Source organism: Pygocentrus nattereri, chromosome 21 (genome assembly GCF_015220715.1).
Source record: "Pygocentrus nattereri isolate fPygNat1 chromosome 21, fPygNat1.pri, whole genome shotgun sequence".
Lineage (NCBI taxonomy): Eukaryota > Metazoa > Chordata > Actinopteri > Characiformes > Serrasalmidae > Pygocentrus > Pygocentrus nattereri.
Window position 1 is genome coordinate 20,937,548 of NC_051231.1, and position 22,392 is coordinate 20,959,939.

At 38.8% G+C, this 22,392-nt stretch overlaps 1 protein-coding gene across 9 annotated transcripts in view; it reads left to right on the forward strand.

Moving 5' to 3' along the window:
- plekha6 (pleckstrin homology domain containing, family A member 6) overlaps positions 1-22,392 on the forward strand; it is a 161,565-nt gene that overhangs the window by 89,997 nt on the left and 49,176 nt on the right. For all 9 annotated transcript variants that reach the window (XM_017694703.2, XM_017694697.2, XM_017694694.2 and 6 more), the window contains 3 exons: positions 4,925-5,057; positions 8,394-8,498; positions 10,663-10,735. In XM_017694703.2, the coding sequence (XP_017550192.1) occupies positions 4,941-5,057; positions 8,394-8,498; positions 10,663-10,735 (295 nt within the window). In that variant the 5' untranslated portion in view covers positions 4,925-4,940. The remainder of the gene's footprint in view (positions 1-4,924; positions 5,058-8,393; positions 8,499-10,662; positions 10,736-22,392) is intronic.

Consider the following 22,392-nt stretch of genomic DNA (forward strand, 5'->3'; position numbering starts at 1 on the left):
TGGAACAATGGAACAGCTTTTCACCCTCTCGCGGATTGTTGAGGGGGCATGGGAGTTTGCCTAGCTAGTATACATGTGTTTTGTGGATTTGGAGAAGGCTTTTGACCATGTTACCGGAGATGTCTTGTGGGAGGTCCTCTGGGAATATGGGGTACCAGGGCTACTACTCCGGGCCATTTGATCTCTGTACTCCCAGAGTGAGAGCTGTATTCGTATACTCAGCATTAATTCGGACCCTTTCAGTGTTAGTGTTGGGCTCCAGCAAGGTTGTGCTCTGTCTCCACTCCTGTTCGTTATATTCATGGACAGCGTGTCAAGGCGTAGCCGAGGTCAGGAGGGCATTATGTGTGGTGGCAGGAGGGTGGCGTCTCTGCTATTTGCAGGCGATGTTGTTCTTTTGGCTGAATCACAGGGATGCCTCCAGCACTCACTGGAATGGTTTGTAGCTGAGTGTGAAGCAGTTGGTATGCCAAGTCTGAGTCCATGGTCTTAGCCTGGAAAAGGATGGCATGCCCACTCCAGGTAAGGGGAAAGGTCTTGCCCCAGGTGGAGGAGTTTAAGTATCTCGGTGTCTTGTTTACAAGTGATGGGAAGAGGGATCGTGAGATCGGCCGCAGGCTGGGACAGGCGGCAGCAGTAATGCAGTCACTGTACCGGACTATAGTGGTGAAGACAGAGCTGAGCCATAAGGCAAAGCTTTCTGTTTACCGTTCGGTCTACATCGCGACCCTCACCTATGGTAATGAGCTGCAGTGGGTGGGCTACAGTCTATTTGATGGGAGCTCAGCCATCCGTGAGGAGCTCGGAGTAGAGGCGCTACTCCTCTGCATTGAGAGGAGCCAGCTGAGGTGTATCGGCATCTGATTCAGATGCCCCCTGTACGCCTCCCGGTGGGGGTGTACCTGGCACGACCTACCAGGATTAGACCCCGGGGTCTTCCTAGGACCCGCTGAAGGGATTACATCTCCAAGTTGGCCTGGGAGTGGCTTGGGGTCCCTGGAAATGAGGAGGAAGTTGCGGGGGACAGGGTCATCTGGGATTCTCTGCTCTCCCAACAGCTCCTGCAACCCTATCTGGATTAAGCGGTTAACGATGATGATGTATGCTCATTTTGAAATTGATGCCTATAGCACAGTTCAAAAAAGTCAATTTAAGACTAGAAATGTAGTTGAAGTTTCTAAAACCTTTTAACAGAGGTAATATAATCATTTTTGGGTATAATAGGAGCATCCAGGCAAAGATGGGTTGAGACTCACCACTTTGTCTCATCATCAGCAAATAGTTAAGTACAATCTTCTCAATGAGCATTTGCAAGGAAATTAGGTATTGCACCCTCTACAATGCATAATATCATAAAAAGATTATGAAAATCTGGAAAAGTGTAAAAGCAAGGCCCGAATCTACAACTAAATGTGCGTGAACTCATATATATATACGGCTGCATGCTTCTGCCATTATGCTTCTGTGATGGATATCACTACACGGGCTTGGGAATACTCTGTCAAACCATTGTCAGTAAACACTCTTTGTGCAATTAAAGACTGTACTATTCACAGTGGGAGCCATATATCAACAACGTCCAGAAAACACTGCCGACTTCTCTGAGCTAAAGCTCATCTGAAATGGACTAATATGCAACCAAAACAAATATTGTGGCCCATCAAATCTGCTTTTCAGATTGTTTATGAAAATAATGGACCAAAAACATAAAGAACTATGCTGGTCTTTTGAAAGTGTGTGGTGCGTTATGAAGTGCATAATATGACAATAAAGGCATCTACATTTGCAAAGCTGGAGGCTTGTATAATTGAGGAAAAATTCTACTTTCAAAACTGGAAGAGTTGGTGTCTTCAGTCCCTAAGAATTTATTAACTGCGGTTTAAAGGAAAGATGATGCTCATGTCCCAACATTTTTGAAACATGCTGCAGGCATTACATTTGGATTGAGCTTATATTTACAAACAAGCAAAGTTTACAAACTTGTTTTTGTACTGGTCTTAATACAGGTTGAACAGAATGTACTAATCAGTGCTTTCTGTTTTTAGGATTTCAGTTTGTTGTTCAGGATAGAGTAGTCTTTGAACTATGCACTAACTGGCTATTTAGCTGAATGGTTAAGTTGCTTTCTGTCTCTGTGGGAGAGCAGGGTTTAAGCCCAGCACAGGGAAGCACTTGTTAGGTTATCTAATATGCATGTGAGGTAATGTGATCTGCTCTGTTATCTCAACCCTTAAAAATGGTTAAAACCTCATATCATGATACCCATAAAACTCATGCAGCCTTTATTGAACAGGTAAGTAACAGACAGGATTGTGTAGATATTTCTTACATGGGTGAGAGCTATAAAATATGAACCTATGTTGTATTGACAGATTCTGTCAATTTAGGACCAGCTTTTATGAATAAACAAACAGCCAACTGTGAAAAAACGTTATAGCTTGCCTGAAAGCATAGCACTTCTTTCCAAATGAATAAAACATCCAGGTTGTCCTCTGAGACGACAAGAGTCAAGGGAGTATGTCACACACACATATACATGTGCACAGACAAAATGTCACACAGCAGAGGGAAAACCCAAAGGGATCCTGGTTTCACCAGGCGTCTTTGATCCTGGCTGTCACCTGGGAGAAAGGTAGCCTATTTTGTGTTGTTCTGAAGAGGGTGAAAGTGCGTGTAGGTCTACAGTGTGTTAGGAGAGGAGAGGAGTGACTGTTACTGTGAGGACTGTAACTCAGGCCTGTCAAAATGTTGGCACAGGATCAGTTACGGCCAGTCTTGGCACCCAGATCAGTCCTGTATGGCTGTCAGTAGCTATAAAATCAGCATCTACTCAGTAGTGTCATTCAAAATCATGCATGCTAAGTATGCATGAGTATTAGGGGTGTTAATGATACACAGATTGTATGACATGTAACACAGTTTTAAATGTAAATGAATAAATGAACATATATGACATGCTGTTTTTACATTTGTTTTTGAAAAAATGCTGTATAGGACTGTGTAAAAGTCGAAAACTGTATATATATATATATCTATTTTTATATATATATATATATATATATATATATATATATATATATATATATATATATATATATATTTCTGTTATATGGATGATATAATGGATATTATGTGGATGTTATAATGAATAACCCATGCTTAATGGCTGTTTTGACTGAAAATTAAATAAATGAAGGGTGGTCTTTGACTTCTGCACAGTAATGTAGATTACAGTGCTACACTGGTTGTCAATAGCACAATGTTGCACAATAGAACAGTCTAATATAAGTCTCATATATTTTATAATGAACCAAGTTGTCAGTGTTAAATGGCATAAAATGAAAACTGTATTTGATTTGTAGGACATGTTATCCTGTATCCAGTGAACAATGACTATGAATGTGTATTATAATACCCCTAATGAACATAAAAACAAACAGGACCCTGTTAGGGTAAATCACCTCAAAACAATATCTAGTACTTTCACATATATTCCATGAAGTGAAATCCAATGTACCTCAATTTCTTTAGAGGGGCAGTAAATCTTGATGTTTAAAGTATTGTTCAGTCTGCACAGAAGCAGTACACCCACTTCTCATCGTCATGTGTGCTGACAAGGATCAATACAGGGCTGTAGGTCCACAGCACATTAATAAAGTATGATGCCGCTAAAGGTCCTTGATGGGTCTGAGGCAATTAATTTCCTACTCCAACACTGGGAGTTGGTGAAACGTGGCTGCTTTTTTGCAGCTAAGCTTAAATTAACCCGAGCTAATTAGCTTAGTGATGTTTTCTGTATGGGCATGCTTATGTACCAGATGATGTTTGTGCACCTTCTCTACCCCGCTATTACCCTTTGGCCTCCTTTAAGGCCTGACTATGTTTGTTCTATGTACCACATTATTTGTAAGTCGCTTTGGATAAAAGCGTCTGCTAAATGTAATGTAATGTAATGTAATGTAATGCATCTGACGATGATGATCTCCAAAATGATAAATTTACAGAAGAAAGAGCCAATGTAAGTTAAAGCTACGCTATATACGATTTGGGGTGTGGGAGACCTCTCTGTTGGAAATGTGTAATTGTTTTTTAACATCAGTTATGCCTTGGACTCACATTGAAAGAGACATTAAAGTTCATTGAAAGAGAAATTAAAGAGAGATCTGTCTTCCAAGGCAGTGAATTATCCACTTCATCAGTATAATGTTGTTTTTGCATTTGAGACCTTAGCATCTAGACCTTCTTTTTGACCCTGTGACATTATTATGTAAACGTGTATGACATGCTTTGAAAAACCCTGAAATCTAACTCAATATAAGATTTTCTTATGACAACAATGATCTGCATAGATTTTGGCAAATGGCCGTGAGCTACAGCTGTAGATCTACTGTATGTAAATCTGCTCCTGTGTATTGAAGCTCGTATTGCAGCGCTCTTCTGAAGGTCTGAATAACTTGTAAGCTCTGGAGAGTTGGTTGTAAATTTATCCATCTTGCTGGTCAGCGGATCAATGGCTTCTGGAGAGAGCCTGGAAAGTCCAGAGCAGAGATCAATACAATTGAACAGGGACTGCAGGCAAGCATATGCAGTCTGCAGCCCCTGCTTCTTTCTCTCCTGTCTCTCATCCTTCTTTCTTCTGGGCTCTCCACTCCAATCACATTCTTTCTAAACCATTGCCTGTTTTTAAACTGCAGCCTCTGGGGTGCGGCCTTGTGTCTTTGCCAGTGGGAGATAAAAATAGCGGCTCCATGTGTGCACGTCTGCTTGCTTCCCATAGTCCTTCTGTGTTTTTATATTTTTTTGTTTGTTTTTGTGTTCCCCCTCTCCCATGATGCAGCTGCTCTGTCTATTAGTTTGAGAACAGTCTCTGCATGAGCTGAAGTGATGAGGAAATGGCTGAGTGCTTGCATTTCTGTGCTTGCAGGAGCTCTGATACGGACATGAATGGCAAGGCGGGTGGCAGAGGGCCGATGACCAGTGCCGGCGAGGCCAACAGCAATGCCAACAACCTCAGTATGGTGTCTGAGCCCACCTCGGAGGCTCAGAACCACTCACGGGTCAGTACTACCGCCACGTCACATCAGCATTCAGCATCAGAGAAGCAGGAGCAGAGGCTGAAAAAATACACAGCATAGATGCAATAAAAACGATGAATCTGTTGCAGATGAAAATACACAGTGGAGAAAACCTGCGGCTAGCTTTTAGGGTACAGACTGAGCCCAATACAGACCTCAATTCAGACTGTCCATCAAACACAAAATGAAAATATCCAGAAAATAAGCTTGGAGAGGCTTCATTAGTTTAAAGGGTTCATGGAAAACAAACCAAAAGAGTTTGATGTGCTGTGTAAACCCTCAAAATTTCAAAGTGTGGAATTCCCAGTCCATACTGTGATATATATATGCAACAAAGGTGTAAAACCATCCCATTTTGAAGTCACTGTTAAGCACTGGTTGTGCTGTTCTTGGATGTCCGGACATATATCATTCTTAAAGGCAAAAAAAACAAAAAGTCTGGGTTTTTTGAGTCAGGATGTGTATTTGAACTAATTTTAACATTCGAGTATCGATAAGAATTCATGAACAGGTTAAGAGCAGGGAATGAAATACAAAAATTTTGACGAAAATTAACATCAACCTGTAGGCTTACGTTTTTAAGTGACAACACCAGTGTTGGACAAAAATACAGCTGTATGCAGAGGAGCATGTTTTATTATTCAAAACAGGTAAGGGACATGGGATGAGTGTTGGGTGAGTAACAGATGCTGCCTCTTCAGATAAGCTAATGAGCTAATGGGCTCAAAGTTTCACATTGGTAGATGTGGCACAACCAGGCACAACCAGGAACCCATTAGCCCATTTGATATACAGCCCATCCAATCAAATTAAAGAGCAGACAGTCTTCAAAGTAAAGTAGTGGAGTGGAAGATATAGGATTATATGTTGTGCTGTTTCCTGTCAGGAAACAAATATATCAATGAAGCCTACAAAAGTACTCAGATATCTGAACTTTTCAAATGAGGCAAAATGCAGGGCAACCAATCATAACACAAATCTTCTACACAAGGCATTGTCTCCTCAGTGGACATGTGCAAACATGTTACCTGTCAGAGAAATCAGTTTTCATTGTTTCTGTTAGGTAGAGTAGCTAGCCAGGTTAGTGAAACAGACCTGTTATTGTAGCCACATTCATGCAAAGGACACACTGACATTAAGGCAAGCATAGTATGACCATAGTATGGTTCATATGTACTAACTAAACATATATGTATGAACTAAAATTCCAAAGAAGTTGCGACGTTGTGTTAAACATAAATAAAAACAGAATACGATGATTTGCAAATCCTTTTCAACCCATATTCCATTGAATATGCTACAAAGACAAGATATTTAATGTTCAAACGGATAAACATTATTGTTTTTTGCAAATATTCACTCATTTTGAATTTGATGCCTGCAACATGTTCCAAAGAATTTGGGACAGGGGCATGTTTACCACTGTGTTACATCACCTTTCCTTTTAACAACACTCAATAAGTGTTTGGGAACTGAGGACACTAATTGTTGAAGCTTTGTAGGTGGAATTCTTTCCCATTCTTGCTTGATGTACAACTTCAGTTGCTCAACAGTCCGGGGTATCCCTGAAAAAGACGTTGCTTGGATGGCAGCATATGTTGCTCCAAAACCTGTATGTACCTTTCAGCATTAATGGTGCCTTCACAGATGTGCAAGTTACCAATGCCATGGGCACTAACACACCCCCATACCATCAGAGATGCTGGCTTTTGAACTTAACAATTCAGACAGTCCTTTTCCTCTTTGGCCCGGAGGACACGACGTCCATGATTTCAAAAAACAATTTGAAATGTGAACTCGTCAGACCACAGGACACTTTTCCATTGTGTTCACTGACAATGGATTTCTGAAGTCTTTCCTGAGCCCATGTGGTAATATCTGTTACAGAATGATGTCGGATTTTAATGCAGTGCCATCTGAGGGATCAAAGGTCACAGGCATTCAATGTTGGTTTTCTGCCTTGCTGCTTACTTGCAGAGATTTCTCCAGATTCTCTGAATCTTTTGATAATATTATGGACTGTAGATGATGAAATCCCTAAATTCCTTGCAATTGCACATTGAGAAACGTTGTTCTTAAACTGTTATTATGACTTATGATTTTGCTCATGCAGTTGTTCACAAAGTGGTGAACCTTGCTCCATCCTTGCTTGTGAACAACTGAGCCTTTCAGGGATGCTCCCTTTATACCCAATCATGACACTCACCTGTTTCCAATTAACCTGTTCACCTGTGGAATGTTCCAAACAATTGTTTTTCCTCAACTTTCCCAGTCTTGTGTTGCCCCTGTCCCAACTTCTTTGAAACATGTTGCAGGCATCAAATTCAAAATGAGTGAATATTTGCAAAAAAACAGTAAAGTTTATCCGTTTGAACATTAAATATCTTGTCTTTGTAGTGTATTCAACTGAATATAGGTTGAAAAGGATTTGCAAATCATCGTATTCTGTTTTTATTTATGTTTTACACAATGTCTCAACTTCATTGGAATTGGGATTGTATTTTCTCTGTCTTCCTGAAATGTAATGATTGTTCGAAATCGATCGTGATTTCAGTATATAATACTAGAATCTTGGACGATTAAGCAAGTACTCAAGTAACTGTACACTTCAGTGGTGTCAGACTCACTGCCCTGCAGCATTAGCATCCCACCTCATATAATGCTCTTGATGCAACTCGTCAGCTCATTAGCAAGGTTTTGAAATAAATTAATTGTTAGAAGATGGAAAACATTAACACAAAATACAGGAATGTGTTGGCACCCAGGACCTGAGTCTGACCCCCCTATTCAGAGAGATAAGGAGTAGTTAAGTAAAAATGAATTATTTATTGGCGCATAAAACCATGCAAATGTGATAAGTGGACTTTAGGGGGAAAAAATATGAGAAAAAAGTAGAATATGGGCCTTTTATGTTTGTGTGTCTCAGCCTTAGTGTGTTTGAGTACTCCTGCAAAACACACTGTAGTGTTGTCCTGTCCTAACAAATCTGACTCAAGTCACCAGCTAATTAAGAAAGCCTTGTGTGCTGAATCAGGGGTGTTAAAGCAGGGAAAACACTAAACCACATAGTTCAGGGGAAATCCCAGAGCAGGACTGGAAAACACAGGTTCTCAGTGATTTATATAACTTTATTTATATATGTATATATTTATTTATAAATATTGTGTAGTGTGCAACTTTGAAAGCTTGTTTATAGTTTCAGTCCACTTCTGTGATCTCTCATCAGTCAGAGCACCCAAATATTGTTGTGTCTGTGTCTGGCTATTTCACAAGGCCGTAACTTCACATAAACACTCTACCGTCCCTCTCCCTGAACAGGCCTCGCGCACGCCCAAGAAAGCCGCCACCTTCGGAAAGCGCTCCAACTCCATGCGCCGCAATCCCAAAGCTGAGGTGACCAAGCAGGGCTGGCTCCATAAGCAGGTATAATTCTGTTCTGCTTGCAGTTCTGTGCTGATCATGGTCTCTACCTCCACATCAGCTTCTGTTCACGTCAGATTAGTTCAACTTTACTGTTATTATGCACTCTCACTGGGCACTTTATTAGAAACAGCTACTCTGTAGGTTCACTTTGCTAGTGTCCTATTAGAGACTATTGCACAGTTTGTGTTAGCCTTGCTACTCTTCATTAGTGGTCAGTTTCGTGGTAGGGTATTTTTAGGTAACAGATCACTCTGTACCTAGCGGTGATGCTGATGTGTGTAAAAACTCCAGCAATGTCACTATGTTTGATACACTGGTGAGTGTCACTGCTGTGTTGACAACTAATGTCTGGTCAGAAATTACATGGGACATGATATCAAGTGTTCGTTTAAAAAAAAGAGGAGTTTGAATATCGAACAGAGAGTGAGAGTGCAAGGTAAGTGTTTCCAGTAAAGTGGCCAGAGAGTATATCATCAGATCAGTTAACTTGGGACAAAAAGCCTCTTCTTTTTTTTTCCTGATCAAATAATAAGGCCAAGCATAATCTCAATAGTCTGTAGTCTCATGCTTAAATCAGACTAGGTCAGCTGGTCTAACATCTTCTCATTGTATCATAAGGCGTGTTTACACCTTACATCAACATGCATTTTCATTGTAAACCCAACCCAGGGCATATTATGTTTGGCTTAAGATGTGATCACTCAGACAGCATTCGAAGGTGGTTAGAGATGGATCTTGAGACATATAACATACGTTTAAATGGACTGCGTTTTCGCGATCCCCGTGAGTAGAAATGTTGTAGAAAAATGAGGGAATTAACAATAAAGTGAAAGAAGGAGGATACACAAAGCTGAAGTTATCATCAAACCAGGTGCCTTCATACACTCTGGGCTGATGAAGGCATCTAAAGCAGGTCGATTTGCATTGTAGCGTAAACAAAAATAATATCGAAACAACATATGTGTTTCATGCTGGACAGTATAATCAGATCTCATCTGGTCACACTATGTTTTTTGTGAAACATATAAATGCAGTCCGGCCGAAATATTTCCAGGTACAATCCAGGTACAAAACATATGTTAATGCAGTGTGTGAACAGGCTCATTGTGGTCTATGCATATATATATTTATAAATATGATTATGGGGTAGTTGTTGAAAGAGCAATTTTGGTTTTAAGAGGAGTTTTTATTTGCCTGCTGTCAGTATACTACCTCAAATCATTTTTTTACTTAGATTTTCTTCAGAAAGCCACTTTTAGCCCTTTTGGGATATATACTAGCAGTCATTAGCTATAATTAAGCCACATTTTTAATCGTCTTCCTGGAGAGATTTTTGTTTGTAAGTTTGCAGTTCAGCAGAGTTACATCCATACATTGCTTTGTCATGTCCAATAATCATTTACTGTAATAATAGTGTTATTAAATCAATTACATAATACCATTAGAAAAAAAATGCAATTTTATCCATATAGCTTAAGTGTTTCAGTGGTTTAAATGAGTTAAAGTTTTTAAATTATTTAAAAAATACAAAGCAGAACATCAAAGCATCTATACTCTCCTTTTTTATATGTAAAGCATGTTTAGTGTTTTTTAGAGTCTTGTAGTCTGAGGTTTCTCTATCAAGGGGTGCTATTAGCACATAAGTCACCATGCACTTACACCAGGAGGAGCTCATAAATGCACGTTTGCAGTAAAATGACAGGATAAGTAGATTTCAAAAGGTGTTAGTTTCCTTGGTGTTTTATTATGTAATATGTGATTTTTGTTAAAGGTTTTCATTAAAACAGGTCATATTACAAACAAGCCTAACACGTAGGAACGTAGATCAGACCATATGCTGGATGATTGGCATTGGGGGCAGTGGTCACTCTGCTACAGGTCATGGTCACACCAGGCAATAATCCAGGAATTCTGTTTCACAACCAACCCTTTCTTTTTTAAAGGGTTTATTAAAATCTCATCCACAGATACAATTTAGCTTTAGTAGTAACCAGGCAGTGTTTGGTACTAAGTAAGGAAATGAGAGTGCAAGACAAACAGTTGCTTAATCATTGCCACTGTCCAAACTCCACAGCTCACACTTATGCTCCTCAAGTTGTTTGCCACTTTTGGTGTCTGTAAAAGCATGATGAAGATCATTTTTGTGCACTTTTGTCTGTTGCAGGCCAGCAGTGGTGTAAAGCAGTGGAACAAGCGCTGGTTCGTGCTCACAGACCGATGTCTCTTTTACTACAAGGGTAGGTTGAGAATTTTTCATGCTAATATCATGCTGTATTCCAATGCTGGTGCTATTCATACCTTTGTGATTTGGTTATTCAAATGCCATGTGTTAGCCAAACCTCCAAAGGTCTTTTTTAAATTAATTTGAATATAGTTTGCTCTGAACCAGCCTGTTCTGTCTCTTGGTTTTAGATAATACACAGCACACAGCATGTCCAAAATGGGTTTTGAGTAACATGCTGATACTTTGTTGAAACCATAACACAACAGGAGAGCATTTGCGATTTGTTCTGGGATTGTTTATGCCATTTATGTGCACATCCTTGAAACTGGGCAGCAGCAGTTGTCTCACAGAGCTTCGCTAAATCCTTCAAATGTGGTTCGGTCTGAAATGTGTTTCTTGGTTAATTTTCTTGTAACAGTGGCTTGCTATGTAAATTTAGTGCCTAAAAGAAGCATTGCATGTTTAGTCTGCGCCATTAGGTCTTTTGAATGCGCTTGCTTGATACAGAGAGCAGAAAAATCCAAGATTTTGTCAGGCCCCATCAGGTTCAGTTCAGGTGGTAAGCACCTAGATTTGAATATACAGTACACTGCAAACGTCAGAAGCCACATTTTAAATGGTGTTTAACTGTGAGTAATTTATTTTTTAGCATCAGGGAAAAAGCAGTTAAAATGCATGTAACAGAAAATTACACAACACTCTCAACAACTAAATATAAAAGATTTTTTGAGTGTTTAGTGTGTCCACTTTTGCCTTTATTACAGCTTCCATTGTTCTGCAGAGATGCTTATCCACACCTCCAAAGTTCAGTCTTAGAAGTTTGTTGTATTTACTGCTTCTCACAATCCAAGTAATCACAAACACATTCTATAATGCAGAGGTAATCCATTGTTCTGAGAATATTAGCAGCTTTTTTGTTTGATTTGCAAACTTTCTTCCTATTTGTCTATTTCCTTTTCTAAGTAAAGGCATCTTGACAGCTGCACATCCTTTCTGACCCACAGTGTTGAGTTGTCTTCTCACTGTGGAAAGATGGAAGGAAACAATTTTTTTCAGATCTGAATATGCTTGATTTTTTCTGTCTCTCAAAGATCAAAGCTTTAAGGTCTGTTTATCAAGTGGTGACAGTTGTGGTGGTCTACCAGGTCTTGGTTGTTAGGAGTACCAGTTTCTCTATAACTTTTTATCATTTTCAGATATCCAAACTCCCATTTTTTTCACTTATTTTTCTTTTCCTTATGCAAAAGGGTTATTTTCATTTTGATACCCACTGAAATAGCTCCTGAAAAGAATAACATCTACGTAATGGCAGTTTTGGCTGGAAATTGTACAACACCAATTCAAATGAAGTTGGGACATTGTGTAAAACATAAATAAAAACAGAATACGATGATTTGCAGATCCTTTTCAACTTATATTCAATTGAATACACTACAAAGACAAGATATTTAATGTTCAAACTGATAAACTTTATTTTTTTCTGCAAATATTCACTGATTTTGAATTTGATGCCTGCAACACGTTCCAAAGAAGTTGAGAACTGGGAAAGTTGAGGAATGCTCAAAAAACACCTGTTTGGAACATTCCACAGGTGAACAGGTTAATTGGAAATGGGTGAGTGTCATGATTGGGTATAATGGGAGCATCCCTGAAAGGATGGGGCGAGGTTCACCACTTTGTAAACAACTGCGTGAGCAAATAGTCCAACAGTTTAAGAACAGCGTTTCTCAATGCGCAATTGCAAGGAATTTAGAGATTTCATCATCTACAGTCCATAATATCATCAAAAGATTCAGAGAATCTGGAGAACTCTCTGCAAGTAAGCGGCAAGGCAGAAAGCCAACATTGAATGCCCGTGACCTTCTATCCCTCAGACGGCGCTGCATTAAAAACCCACATCATTCTGTAACAGATATTACCACATGGGCTCGGGAAAAATTCAGAAAACCATTGTCAGTGAACACAGTTCGTCGCTCCAACTACAAGTGCAAATTAAAACTCTGCCATGCAAAGCGAAAGCCATATATCAACAACACCCAGAAACACCACCGGCTTCTCTGGGCCTGAACTCATCTGAGATGGACTGACGCAAAGTGGAAAAGTGTCCTGTGGTCTGACGAGTCCATATTTCAAATTGTTTTTGGAAATCATGGAGGTCATGTCCTCTGGGCCAAAGAGGAAAAGGACTGTCCAGACTGTTATCAGTGCAAAGTTCAAAAGCCAGCATCTCTGATGGTGTGGGGGTGTGTTATTGCCCCTGGTGTGGGTAACTTGCACATCTGTGAAGGCACCATTAATACTGAAAGGTACATGGCCTGCCTGCAGTCCAGACCTGCCTCCCATTGAAAATGTGTGGCACATTATGTAGCATAAAATACGACAACGGAGACCCCGGACTGTTGATCAATTGAAGTTGTACATCGAGCAAGAATGGGAAAGAATTCCACCTACAAAGCTTCAACAATTAGTGTCCTCAGTTGCCAAACGCTTATTGAGTGTTGTTAAAAGGAAAGGTGATGTAACACAGTGGTAAACATGCCCCTGTCCCAACTTCTTTGGAATGTGTTGCAGGCATCAAATTCAAAATGAGTGAATATTTGCAAAAAACAATAAACTTTATCTGTTTGAACATTAAATATCTTGTCTTTGCAGTGTATTCAATTGAATATAGGTTGAAAAGGATTTGCAAATCATCGTATTCTGTTTTTATTTATGTTTTACACAACGTCCCAACTTTATTGGAATTGGGGTTGTATATATGAAGTGCAGTCTCTGACTTTCATGACTTACATAAAAAATACTGCATGTATAGCATCCATCAAAAGTACAGAACCATAAGTCATTTCATTATAATTGCATAATTGCAACTTTTGTGCCATTTCATAGGTTATTATGTGACTGAGAACATGCAGTGCCCACTTTGCTTCCAAAGATGGCTGGAGCTTTTGAATTGCTATGATTCATGCTTGTATCATAAGGGTGCAAAAGATATGGTACTTGAAAGTGGAAAGCACTTAGCCAATTTTGTGGCTAATTTCATGCCTGACAAGGCATGTGTGTTTTGCGAAGAGCATTTATGACCACAACGTCTTTTTGTCAAAAGAGTTTTGTCAAAGGCTTTGATGCATGGATTGGTCACACCTGTCTCCACACATCCATCATACACACCAGAGAATCATCTGGATTGTTGATGGTGGCGGTGTGTGTGTGTGTGAAGGTCACATTAACAGTTCAGGAATGGAGGAAACTGCTGTGACAGATGGCAGGCAGCTCCACCCCCTTCTTCACCACCAATCCCAGTGTTTCCACTCTTGTTCCTTGACCAATCCCAAAGTGGACTGAGCTCTGGCCCCTGTGCTAGCTCTTTTCTGGTCATTACACATCTGCTGTCCAGCAGCTGCAGCCATCTTTCAGCTACTGAGACACAGCTCCTGGGTGATATGACGTTAAATGTTATCTCTCAAAATTATTATAACAGTATTTATTATGATATATATTTATTGTCCTTTTTATTGGAAGCAAGATGCTTGTACTTCCACTCACAGGTCACTTTATGGGGGCTACTTATCTTGTCCATATAATAACTATATAGGTTTGATAATCACATGCACAATTTGTCAGCTACTATTCATCCTTGGTCAGTTTTTGTTTACAGAACACGTTTTGGATAGGGGACCATTTTCTACACAGCAGTGACACTGAGCATGCCTGAACTGAAAAATATCCAACCAAGAGTGGTTTTGTTGTCACAGACTGACCAGTGATAAAGGGGTAGAGGATGCCTAACACCAAGACAGGTATTTCTAATAAAGTGGTCAGTGAGTATTTACTACATGAGGGCGCTTAAACTAGGCTTGCAACAGGTATTACATAATCGCCTAATCACAGTTATTTAAGATGATCACAACTATTTGAGATGATTGCAGTTGTTTAAGCTGACTGCAGTAATTTTTCACAGTCACATCATGCTGTAACAAACAAATGGGGTATGTTGTTCTAATTGGTGCTCTAACATATCTAGAGGGCAGCACTGAGTAATGTTTGTTTATTTGTTAGCTATGTAGCTAATTCTAATGTTAAAATTCTAACATGGAATATGCCTTTTTGCTAATGTTTTCACTCTTGTGAGTGAACATGTAGCTCTATGCAATTCTTTGTTACTGTAGACATTTGTGTGAGTGTGCATGCAGTATTGATTGATTGTTTCAACTACTAAGTAAACATAGCTGGAAAGTAACATGGCCAGTTTGCCAATTTTGCTACTTAAGGCTTATATATGAATAATTAAATACAATGAAAAAGTGCAGACTATTAAATCATTAATCACAATTATTTATATAACAGTTAATCGTCAGCTAAAATTCTATGATCATGACAACCTTAACTAAAGCTACAATAAACAGCTGGTATAGCATTGCTCCTTTGCAATAATTTGATAATTAGCAAGTTATTTGTGAGCTGAGAATGCTTACCTGCTACATAACAAAAGCAGCTAAAAAAGGCATATATTAATTATGTTAAAATCAGTGCACTACTAACATGCTAAAGATGCCATAAAATAATAGGAAACTTTGTTTCCTATACTGTGAACTTCACACACCGTTGTTTACTTCTTCCAAGACAAGTCCTGCATTGACAGAAGAGGGCAATAAATTGGGCCAATTTTAAAGTCCTAGACTGTTATGGAAGAATCTTAACAAATTCATATTTTCACCCCTAAAATATACATCAATCAATCAGTCAACCTTTATTTTGACTCGGAAGTACATTGAGGGCAACCCTCATTTTCAATGTAGCCGAGCATTTACAAAAACAGGGATTGACATGACAAAGAAAATAATAACTACATTTAATCATTTTAAATTAAAAGAAAATTTAAAATAACAGTGAATAAAAGATAAAAGTAGATAAAAAATAGAACTTGAGATTTAAATGATCAAAAATAGCTAAGAAATTAGTAAGGTAATAGTACAATATCACAAATTAAAAAAGTAATGATAAAAAAAAAACTTAAAATAAAATGAGAGGAAATAAATAAATAAAAAGAGATAAAAAACTAAGGAGAACTAACACAAAAATAAAAGTTACGAATAAATATGATTAAGTATAACAGGTACAGGCTGTCTGTAGGAGGTTTGATATTAAAAGTTTAAAATGACTGAGTGACACTAGTGAGCTGAGTTTTAGTGTTTCCTGTAGTGAATTCCAGCTCACTGGTGCACTGTGACTAAAAGCAGATTTTCCCAGAGTAAAAACTCTTGGTACCTGGCAGCTGATCCAATTACTAGAGCAAGTCTGATAATTACTGTTATTTGTATTCATCAATGAAGTGATATATTCTGGCAAATGACCGGAGAGTGTCTTATAAATAAAAATCAACCAATGTGTTTCCCTTCGTACCGTTAAAGAGGGCCACCCAACTTTCGCATACAGCTCACAGTGGTGAGTTCTGTACGGATCTCCAGTGATGAACCTCAGGGCAGAGTGATGCACTGGGTCCAGTAATTTGAGAGAGCTGGATGGAGCATATTTATAGATAACGTCACCATAGTCCAGCACTGATAGTAAAGTTGCTTCAACTAGTCTTTTTCTGGCGTGCATGGGGAAACAGGACTTATGTCTATAAAAATAACCCAGCTTCTGTCTGCATTTACTGACTAGTTTATTTATGATGATCAATGACAACGCAGCAACAGGCAAGAAAATGGCGGACTACGTGCAAGTAACATGTATCATGTTTTGAAGGGATTGTCGGCACTTTTCATGCTCTTTCCAAGGAGTCAAACTGTCAACAGTCATGTTTTATGTTCGTCTTAAACAAGGCTGAAGTTGGCTTCACATTTGCCAGCATCTTAATCAAGTGTTCTGTTCCACCTTAAATGCTACAGCTTGTACAGGTGCCAGAATGTACCTGCAGCACCAGTTAAGTTGGAACGTAAAATTTGCAAAACAAGCTGGAGAATAGGAAGCCAGATTCCTCTCTCACAGCTTTAACCAGATCCTTTACAACTATGCTTTAAAGTTGTTAGTTTGCTCTGTACGTTGGACTCTTAGTTTCTTAGACCTTGGACAATATCGAGCAGGCTTCCCTCAGCATTTGACACTGAAGAGACGGAGGAGCAGTCCCAACTGTATTAGCATCGTAACCCCAATAGTAACCTGCTAGTAGTCATGCTGTGTGATTCCATCCACTTTATGATGGCTGAAGCCATATCATCATCAAAAGAAAGTTTGATAGTGAGCTAACAACTTTAATTCACGCTTTGATATTGAGGCTGAAAGCAAGTAGCTATTATAGGTAGTATAAGTAGCTAACATTACCTGTAATGTTACCAATAAACTGTAATATGATTATGTAATATGTAATATGATTGATATAATAACCAAGTGACTAGCATAATTAACTAGACAGTTTTACAGCCTAGCTTATTTAAACAGATGTTATACTAACTTTATGGTCAAATTTGCAAGATTTTATTATATTTCTTATTGTTTATAGAACATATTATTTAACTTAGTGTTTTTACAGGAAGATTCATGTAAATATTCTGTTGTAACTCCCGTTAGGATGAAGCGATATGAACCATATGTGTATGTAATCGATTGCATTACATGCGATGCTGGAAGTGATTTCGGTTTCCGTTTACACATTTCAACGTGGAGCTCCATGTTCCTGAACATTAGTAAGCATTAAAGAGGTTAAACGTTGTGACAGCTGTCTGGTGCCTCATCACTCTGACGCAGGGGCATCCCAGCTTGTTTGAAGCTCCATATACTGAGGAGCACATTGCACATTGTTTTGTTAAGATTGCTTCATCCCAACGAGAGTTATTACAGAATATTCGGGGCCTCTTTCAAGTGAATCTCCTTGTAGTATGGCACGTTTAGCAAAAGTGGGGCAATTTGAATTTCAAAAAAGAAAAATACAGTTATAATGAGGTTTCTGACAACTCATGAAAATATGAATATATAGTTTTCATGAGGTGCGTTTACCAAAAAATGACGCACTTTTGCTGAGACAGAGCAGCAGAGGACTGAAACAGATGATGCGAAAAAGTGCTGAGAATTTTAGAACTTCATTCAAATGGAAATTGAATTCCAGGGGAATTCCACCAATAGTTCCGTCTTTGAGATGTAAGCAGTCACTCAGAATGGTCTGATGTGAAATGGCTCATTGTAGATAAACTCACTGACTCTTTTCATTACAGTGGTTGTGGTAGGAACCAGGCGTCACAATGTCAACAGAAACATTTTTACCCATTTTACCCACATGCATCTCCTATGTTTTTATATGTAGTGTTAGTCATGATGAAATAGTAGCAAATCCACACAAAAGTAGCTTTACTAGGGACTATTTTGCCTTAGAATGCCCTGAACGTACCTCTTCGCCATGAGGGTATTTTTAAAATATGCTTTCCAAAACTTTTTCGAAAAATTGTCAAACAGTGTCTCAGGCTTCAGGCAACATATTCATAACCATTTCATGTAGTAACTGTCTGTGAAGGAAATGCTTTAGAGCCTTTAAACTCTTAAGACGTCTGGTTCCTATCACCACCACGGTGAGCAATTCTGACTCAGTAGGTTTCTTTAGAATGGAGCATTTTACATCAATACACATTGATTGACTGTTTGCATCTTGGTGTTTTAATAATGCAGAAATGATGCTTTAACAAAGGAATAACAATAACAGAGGAATAACTACTAACCAATATCTGTGAGGAGCAGTAGGAACATTTTTCCTCATGTGTCCTATCAATATGTATTGTAATTAAGTTATAAAAGTGCTCTAAATGCGTTATGCTTTCAGGAACAGAATCTGCTACTCAGTACATTTAGGGCAGCATATTCTGTATTCAGCTACTTAAAAAAAAACCTGTGAATATGGTGTCAACTTATAGTTCTGCAAAAATGAGGGCATAATATGAAATATGATGCAAAAATCAGAGATATGTTGAGAATATAGCAGTGTTGTTTGTGTATATATGTTTTTGGGGGGGCGGGGGGATGGGGGGTTAGTGAGGAGTGATGTTTTTGCTAGCGGGCACATTAGTGACCCCTAGTGGTCCGGATGCTTGAGTTTAGCAAGTAATTCCTTTGCACAAGGCAACAAATATGACCATAACAAGGCTTTATGTGAGACTACTGTAATTTAACACTGTAGATAGCACCTCTTCTCACACATTTGAGTTATGAGTAGATTGTACCTTCCAGTTTTCCACTTTACAGTATTTTCAATGAAGTATTTTAAAGCACCACTTGGTGGTGCACTTCTAGTGAATGAGGTGGGCCTGTAGAGTGTGGGCGTTTGAGGGGTCTGTCTGCGGGTTGTGATATTGCATATCGGCTGAATGCCGGCCTTCCCCAGCTCTCTTTTTCTCTGTTATTCTCACTCGCCCACCCTCGCCTCGAGTCACCATCATCCTCTCTGACTGTCGAACTGCATTCACTTGCTCAGGCACCAGAGCCCCTGCTGTGCCCTCATCTCTCTCTCTTTCTCTGTCTCTGTTTCTATCACTGTCTTGTTCTATTATCTGCATTCACAGCCTAAAGTGTCCTTTTTTAGAGCCATATGTGCTTAGATGATGAGCCTGTGGTTTATATTTGTCTGAGCTAAAACGAAAGCACAACAGTTCATGGTGCCAAGCACAAATGTAAAGTTAATTTATGATTTCTGTCATCAGTTTATCTGTAAACTTGTGATTATGTAACTAAATAATGCTGATTGCTTTTGTATGGTTCAAAAAAAGAATTGAAAAAGTAATGAAAATGTATTGTCTTTACTCTTGACAGGTATTAGGTAATTGGATTTGAAAATAAAAATAAGTGTGCTGTGTGTGTGTGTGTGTGTGTGTGTGTGTGTGTGTGTGTGTACATACACTGACTAAAGCAGTGCATTATTTTTTTATTAAAATGTGTGCATCCTTTCCTTTTTGTATAACATTCCTATGTTTAGACGTAGGACGTAGGTCCTAAAAACTCCTGTGAAATCTCATGATCTCTCAGAAAGAGAAAGCTTTAGTGCTGTTCATCTGATGGCGACAGTTTTGGTTGTCTGTCAGGTCTTGCATGATGGTGAGCCCAATTTTTTCTGTATTTTTAAAAAGTTTTTAAAGTCTGTCTTATTTCTAATCTCCTTAGAAATAGCTCCTTTATCCTTTTCAGATGGACATGAGAGAGAAAGTCTGGGGTAGCTAAGGTGTGTTTGGGTAGTTGCTTGTGTGAAATGCCTGTTTGAATAGGCATGTGGTGTAAGTGACAGACTTGGGAACAGCTTGTGTTGGGAGAACATAGCTAGAACATGTTGGTTTTAAGACTGGAATGATGGAAGAATAAAAGATTTTGAAAAATGAGTAACTTGTACCTCATAGCAGTTTGGACAGAAGACTATGTAAACAAAAGAGTGATCTCTGATTTTACAATGCTGTAGTTTCATAATAGCCTCATGAAATTTAAAACAAGAAGCCTTAAGAGTCTGCTGTTTAAAGGTTAAGAGTTAAAGTTAGATTTATAGGTAGGCCCAGCAATATTTAGCTACAGGATTCCACAGGTCAGTGGAAAACTCTCATACAGATTCTCACAATAGGTGTGTGCCTATGTGGCAGGCTGATATTTATGGCAATAGTATGTGAAGTAATGGGCATTTGAGAGATGTCCTGAGTGTCTCTTACTCCCTCGAGGCTGAGAGCAGATCATACTTCTGCTTCCTGCTGTGCTCACTCCAGTCTGCCGCTCTGTATTGTTTTCATATGCAGCCTGTTCCTCCTCATTCAGAGCTCGTAACTCTATAGCATCCGAGTCAAAAACTCATTTCTACTCATCCATTTCAAAGCCATGAGCCTGATGAGCTGTTTGTCCATTATAAGCCTGCCTACATCATTCCATAACCCACTATTGATGTAGTTATGTCAGTATCATAGGGAGAAAAGACTGAAGGATTCTTACAGTTCAGTTGTTTTTTTTCATCTCGCTGTTTCTTTCTGTTGACCTCAGAGATTGTTAAAGGAATATTCCATCATTTTTCAACTTAATCTGTAAATGTCTGTCTGTACCTAGAAAAGAACAGAACACTTGTTGACTGTAAGCTCACTTATAATATGTGAACAAATGTGCTCACATTTATTAGATCCATCTGTTCAGAGAAGGGGTCTAAAGCACAACCAATGTTACAAAATGTTCTTCCACTTGTTGCATGCATTTCCACCTTTCCACCAGAGAGGTCTCCAAAATCCCAAAACTGGCATAGTGCAGCTTTAAGTACAAGTATTTTTTATTTTTTAGGAGATATTTTGGGTTACGTCTGGTAGACCAAAGCTGTCACCACCAGATAAACAATATTTAAAGCTTTTCAAATGAAAATCAATTCCACAAGAATCATGTGGCTGTCAAGAAGCTATTACTGAGAAAAGGAAATAGAAAAATAAAAGAAAATTCACAAATCAAACAAACAAGCTGCTGGTGTTCTCATGACAATGGACTGACCACCACCAGACCTCAGCATCATTGAATGCATTTGGGATTATTTGGATTGTGAGAAGAAGAAAATGCAACCAACTTCTAGGACTGAACTGTTTTGGATGTGGAAAAATATCCCTACAGATTTCTCAAAAAAAAATTGTCTTTTAAAAAAGAATGGAAGCTGTATTAAAGGCAACAGGTGGACACACTAAATATTGAAATATTGCAAAATATGAGATATGTAGTTGTTGAGGTTTCTGTGCAGTTGTCTGTTAAATATATGTTTTGAATATGTATTGAATATTTTGAAAGTTTTTTATTTATTTTTATGGGAAACATGTTATATTGACCACAGTAATCTGACAGTACCCTAGAGTCATCCTACAGATGTTGCATGTAGGAATTAGGTTGAAAAAAAAAACACATGAGCATTCCTCTCAGACTTGTGGGAATATGCTTTTCTCAGGGTAGCCACAGGCTGTTTGAACTCATGCTTGGCTTTGTGCACCTGTATTGCCCCATGGGAGGAATCCTATGCATTTGATCCTGGTTTTGATAGAGGGAGAGGAGCTGACCCCTGACCCCTGGCTGCCTGTGTGCATGCATACCATGGGGCTTTATAGGTTGGGAGAACAGGGGGATGGTGGACTACAGGCTACATTCTGCATGCTCAAAAATCTACCATAGCTTTCGCCTCTGTTATGTACGTGTTCACATAGGACTGTGTCACTGGAAATACGCCAGCATGGTGTGTGTGTGTGTGTGTGTGTGTGTGTGTGTGTGTTTATGGAAGGGTTCATGCTTTTCAGTCAGAGAGAACAGCGTGTACAGTGCATGTTGCCCGACTGTTAGCCATGGAGGTGAATGTTTGTTAGCTAGACAGATTGTGTGATCCATAACATCACTGTGGCAACCTCACTTTTACTGGTCATTGTGGTAGCCAATATTATGTTACACATTGTCATTTTCTATGATTTTATTATTTTACTCTTTGAAAATGACAGGTTGCTGACAGATGGACCAATAGAAATGGTCCACAATTAATTTTAGCTCATATTTTTCTCTCTCCTGTTATCATTTTGGAATTACCATTTTCATGTGAAAGCAAAGATATATTAAATAATCCAATTTTCCTCACTTTTTTGCTTTTTTTAATTTTACTCTTTTCAAAAAGTTCTATGTAATACATGAACATTTAGGACATACCATTCATTC